We start from the raw sequence: 5510 nt of genomic DNA, 5'->3' as shown, positions 1-5510 counted from the left end.
AACACAATGGTCGGCTGCTGCAGCAGTTTGGTCTGGAGTGCATGGCTGTATTTGATTCGGTGAAAAATGGTGTACCAAACGAAAAGGTGCCGGGAAAATTGCTCTAGAGATGTTGCACTTATCCTTTGGAGCTATGCTCCTGTATCCTTTGCTTGCCTTGCCATAAGCAGCGTTTAATAAGGCGAGGCGGCGCACCCCTTGACAGCCTATTTTGAATTTAATCGCTTGTGTGATGCTGCTACGAAGAAACCAGAGTCCCTTGCTGTGGGCCCACTGCACACGGCTAGTCGGGCCAGGAGGGCCAGGAAGAAGAAAGCCGAGAAGAGAGGGGGTCCCCCCTTCCATAAAAAAAAATATTGAACTGTGCAGCGCAGCGTAGAAAGAAGCAAGAAGCCGCTCACTCCCACTCACGCTCCTCACGGCTCACGCTCTGTCACCGGAGTGGGGGAGAAGTGGGGAACACGAGCTGAGAGACGAGAGGAGGGGGAGGAGCGGGAGATCGGAGCAGGCAAGGCAGGGCTCGCCGATCTCCTGCCGGGATGGGGTGCGCGGCGTCCAAGGTGGAGCAGGAGGACACGGTGCGGCGCTGCAAGGAGCGCCGCCGCCACATGAAGGACGCGGTGGCGGCGCGCCAGCTGCTGGCCTCCGCGCACGCCGACTACCTCCGCTCCCTCCGCGTCACGGCGGCGGCGCTCTCGCGCTTCGCGCAGGGCCACCCCTCGCTCGCCGTCTCCCACCACACCGCGCCCGTCCTCCTCTCCGCCGCCGCGCCGCCGCCCGCAGCCGGCGCCGCCCGCGCGCTCCCCACGCCGCCACCGTCCACGGCCGCGTCGTCATCGCTCCCGCCCCCGACACCGCTCGCGCAGCATCCGCACCCGCCGCCGCCGCCGCAGCCGGCGGCGTCGATGGCAGCGCCGCAGCCTGCGCCGGTGAGGGCTCCACGCCCGCGGCGGCTCAGGGTGCCGCACATCCTGTCAGACTCCAGCGTGGCCAGCCCCGCGCGGTCGTCCTTCCGCAAGCAGCCGCCGGTGGGGACGCCCTCCTCCTCCTCCGCGTGGGAGTGGGAGAACTTCTACCCGCCGTCGCCGCCGGACTCCGAGTTCTTCGACCGCCGCAAGGCTGAGCTCGAGGAGGCTAACCGCCTTCGCGAACTCGATGAGGAAGAGAAGGCGCGGGCCTACCTCCACCACCAACACCCCTACAACCTCAAGGAGGAAGACGAGGTCGACGACGACGACGATGGCGAGGTGGACCATGAACCAGAGGGGATGCATTGCGGCGGATGGGAGGACGACGACGAGCACTACGCGTCCACGACCACGTCGGAGACCAGATCGGAGGAGGGAGAGATGGGGAATGGATCGGAGTGCGGGTTCGCCGCCAGATCGGAATGCGGGTTCGTGGCCAGATCGGAGTACGGCGGGACGGCACCCTCGGAGTACGCCGCCGTACCGTTGCCTCTGAGGAGGGATGAGAGGTCGGATGCTGGCGATTCCTCCTCCACGGTCACGGCGGCGACCGAGATGCGGATGGTGGTGCGACATCGCACTCTCGCCGAAATCGTGGCGGCCATTGAGGAATACTTCGTCAGGGCGGCCGACGCCGGCAACGATGTGTCCGAGCTCCTGGAGGCCAGCCGTGCACAGCTCGACCGCAACTTCAGGCAGCTCAAAAGTATGACAATGCACAAACTGTGGCTCAGAAATGAAACTCTGATTCAGATTGTTATGCTGCTATTTGGTTTAACTGAATATGGGATCCTTTGTGATATATGGTTTATCTGCTTTGCTAATTAATTTCTTCTTTTGCAGAGACGGTGTACCACTCCAACAGTGTGCTATCTGCATTGTCGTCGACATGGACGTCTAAGCCACCATTGGCTGTCCGATACAAGTTGGACACCAATGCTCTGGAGATGGAGTCAACGGAAGGGAAGAGCCATGGATCCACTTTGGAACGCCTTTTAGCATGGGAGAAGAAGCTCTACGAGGAGGTTAAGGTAATTTTGGTCTTTGGTTGATGGTTACTTGGATATTGACCGTTATCATACTTAGCAGTGAGCACTGGCATAGAATTGAAATTGACAGAATTGTTTTCTATGGAAAAGCATTAGATGTCTCAATCATTTCTTGTCGGTGAAACATCTTGAAACTATGCAGCTTGGCTCCATTTGAAAATGGTGCACCTTCAATACCTAGAGGATACTACTGTAGTAGGAGATAAGTTACAACATTCTACATGCTCATGGAGCAATACAAACTCTGTGAGCTCAAAGCCTAAACTGTCACAGTATAGCATCCACCTTTGTTGTGCGTGGAAGCAATAAAATGCACATATGGTGCTTGTATAAGATTTGCAAGGTCTACATCTTTGCTCCTGAAAAAACATTTATAGGGCTATCAATCAGTCAAAGACCAAGAGCATGACTGAAGCTAATTTTAACCTTTTTGCCAAGAAGATAGCTCCATCACTTGATTAGGGCTGTGCTAGAAAAGTGAAATGAATTTTACCAAAAGAATTAACTAGAGATTGTATTTTCTATTTGGTAGCGTGAAGCCATGAACTTCTCCATATTTGAACCTTTTATTCAGAAAATATGAAAGGAGAATCTGATTCTGTTGCATAAAGTGTCTTTATGGAGGTCGTGCATTTTCCTACTTTGGAACACTCGGAGCATTTGCTCGATATTTTTCACTACTTTGAGAAAAAGCAGCAACCACGAATGCTTGTTACATGGCAATTGACTTCTCTTTGCATTCCTTCCCTTGATTTGCTCTATCGTTTCACTACAATACTCTTGTCCTTGAGATTCTTTATGTTATGATGGTTTAGATCCTCGATAAATTGTCTTTTAGTAGAAGTAATATATACCCATGATGCCAAAGCTAGATATAGTGTATCTTTGTCTTTAGTATGACAAATTTGACCGGTATCACATTCTACAACTTTAAGTTTCTTGTATTTGCATTATGCTATTTGGATTGATGAATCCCACAGTGTTGGAATGTATATGTATCTTAATTGTCAAAAGCATTGCACTTAAAATTCTTATCTTCACAGAGCAGTTTATTGAGCCAGTATCTAACATATAGATCAATTTTCCTTGGTGCAGGCAAGGGAGAGTGTGAAGATTGAGCATGAGAAAAAGCTATCTACTCTACAGAGCCTGGAATATAGAGGGAGGGATAGTGCAAAGCTGGACAAGACCAAGGCCTCTATAAACAAGCTGCAATCTCTGATCATTGTTACCTCACAGGCTGCCACCACTACATCATCGGCAATTGTTAGAGTCCGTGACAATGAGCTTGCACCACAGCTTGTTCAGCTTTGTTTTGCGTAAGTCTTATTTCCATTCACTACATCCTTAATTCCAGATCCTGTGCTGCTGCTCAGAAGTACTTAACTGTTTTGGAATATTAACATGCAGGCTATTGGATATGTGGAGGTCAATGAACCATTTCCATGAGATCCAAAATGAGATTGTTCAGCAAGTCCGTGGTTTGGTGGACAACTCCATGGCTGAGTCAACATCTGACCTTCACAGGCTTGCAACTCGTGATCTTGAGGCTGCTGTATCGGCATGGCACTCCAACTTCAACCGCCTTATCAAGTATCAACGTGACTACATCCGTGCCTTATATGGCTGGCTGAAGCTCACACTCTGCCAAGTGGATAACACTGCCCCACAAGAAGCCCATGCCTCGATGATCTCGCGTGAACTCACCAGCTTCTGTGACGAGTGGAAGCAAGCGCTAGACCGGCTTCCAGATGCTGTGGCTTCAGAGGCTATCAAGAGCTTTGTGAATGTTGTCCATGTCATCTACACTAAGCAGGCAGAGGAAATGAAGATCAAGAAGCGGGCAGAGACGTACTCAAAGGAGCTAGAAAAGAAAACCAACTCACTCAGGTCCATCGAGAAGAAGTATTACCAATCCTACTCGATGGTTGGCCTCGGCCTTCCTGGCAGCGGCCGCGATGGCATTGATTGCCACGTGTACGATGCTCGTGATCCTCTTGTGGAGAAGAAAACTGAGATCGCCCAATGCCGTCGGAAGGTGGAGGATGAGATGACGAGGCACGCTAAGGCCGTTGAGGTCACCCGATCAATGACGCTGAACAACATACAGACAGGCCTGCCAGGAATATTCCAAGCCATAGCTGGTTTCTCAGCAACAGTGGTCGAAGCTCTCGATGTCGTTTGCCGCCGAGCTGGGTCGGTGCGGTAAAAGGCCGCCCCCATCGGAGTTACCAAGAGACCATCCGCGTGCCTCTCTTTTTCTGGGTGATTCAGTAGTTCATTATATAGGGAAGATGCAATATATATATAGCTCAAGTTAGTGGATGAGATATAGTAGAAGGCTCCTTGGATGTTTTGCCGTGTCAGGATAGTTTTCGGTTGTAGATAATGTGATTTTGCCCAGGATTTGTTGGGTCTCGTCTCGCCCTTTTCTTGTAAGTGCGAGGGTGAGATATATAATGTACAGACATTGTGATCACCTTGCTGCACTCTAATGTCGAATCAAGCCTGCTGTGCTTCTATCTAACAAGCGCGCTGCTTTCTTCTATGCTTCCAGCGTGTTTGAAGTGCTGAAAATTCTAGGGTCTGAACTCTGAATCGGAAGGCGGGCGATGCCTTGCCTGCTGTGGATCTCCTGCTGTCTGTGCCTGTCTGCAGGGATGGTTGGCATCTGCGTTGGTTCCTCCTGTCCCCATCTGTTCCCTGCCGTTGTCGTTGCCCTGCCGCACTTGCTGTCCGCTCATCACTCACCAGTATCACCATCCAGGTGTGCAAACAATGGCCATATCTCTCGTGCCTTGGCACGCCGATCCTACGGGTTTTTGTTTCGAACCAGCCTGGAAAAGCTTCGAGTTTATGCAGCATCCGTGCCCGCCTTTTGGGTGTCTTTAGTGCTAATGCGGCCAGGTTATGATGGCCTTGACAGGGGATCAAGGGGGCACGCCGCGAGTCACCAGCTGTTGCCGCCACGCCCCACTCTGTCCGCCGCAATCACTGCCCGCCCTCCTCCTCTCCAGCGACACGGTGAAGAAGGGGCCGGCAAAGCAAGGCTGGCATTTGGACCTATCCGGCCGCTGGGCAAAGCCAGCCGACCCTTTTGATGGGAGCCTCGGCGGCATGAAAAAGTAGTTGGCATTGACAGGTCCAGGACATGCGTGATACACATCGTTGGAATTGATAGCGCATAGATAGCAGGAGGACGGAATCGAAGGGAGCAAGATGGCCAGGGGTCTAGGGCATGGCCCCAACATGTGTGCTTGACACCTTCCGGTCCAAGTTGCTCGGTGGTCGGGGGGTGATTTTGGTAGTGCTCTAGTTCTTGCAGGGGGTGGTTGAGGAAGGGTCCAAAATGCATTCGTGCTGGGTGGAGAATCCGGGAATAAAGACTAAAGAGTGATCTACCATGTAGATCGCCTTTCACAAGTAGCCAGTAGGCCGCCTTTCACAGTGCTGCTACTGTACCTCTGCAGGGTAGTAGCTTCTGTCTATCTAT

General features: G+C 52.1%; 1 protein-coding gene across 1 annotated transcript; it reads left to right on the top strand.

Moving 5' to 3' along the window:
- Positions 1-404: 404 nt before the first annotated feature.
- LOC120651656 (protein ROLLING AND ERECT LEAF 2) lies at positions 405-4544 on the top strand. Its single transcript, XM_039929225.1, has 4 exons — positions 405-1674; positions 1812-1999; positions 3113-3336; positions 3428-4544. The coding sequence occupies exons 1-4, from the start codon at positions 540-542 to the stop codon at positions 4224-4226; spliced, it is 2346 nt and encodes a 781-aa protein (XP_039785159.1). The 5' UTR covers positions 405-539; the 3' UTR covers positions 4227-4544.
- The last annotated feature ends 966 nt before the right edge of the window (positions 4545-5510 follow it).

This window comes from Panicum virgatum, chromosome 9K (genome assembly GCF_016808335.1).
Source record: "Panicum virgatum strain AP13 chromosome 9K, P.virgatum_v5, whole genome shotgun sequence".
Lineage (NCBI taxonomy): Eukaryota > Viridiplantae > Streptophyta > Magnoliopsida > Poales > Poaceae > Panicum > Panicum virgatum.
The sequence above is the reverse complement of the archived record's forward strand: the minus strand, read 5'-3'. Positions and strand labels throughout refer to the sequence as shown.

What these genes read in the sequence shown, in the direction of transcription:
- LOC120651656 (XM_039929225.1), top strand. Translation starts at nt 540, where the DNA reads ATGGGGTGCGCGGCGTCCAAGGTGGAGCAGGAGGACACGGTGCGGCGC. An exon ending in CAACTTCAGGCAGCTCAAAA is followed by an intron (nt 1,675 to 1,811) that starts GTATGACAATGC and finishes CTTCTTTTGCAG; the next exon opens with AGACGGTGTACCACTCCAAC. An exon ending in CTTGTTCAGCTTTGTTTTGC is followed by an intron (nt 3,337 to 3,427) that starts GTAAGTCTTATT and finishes ATTAACATGCAG; the next exon opens with GCTATTGGATATGTGGAGGT.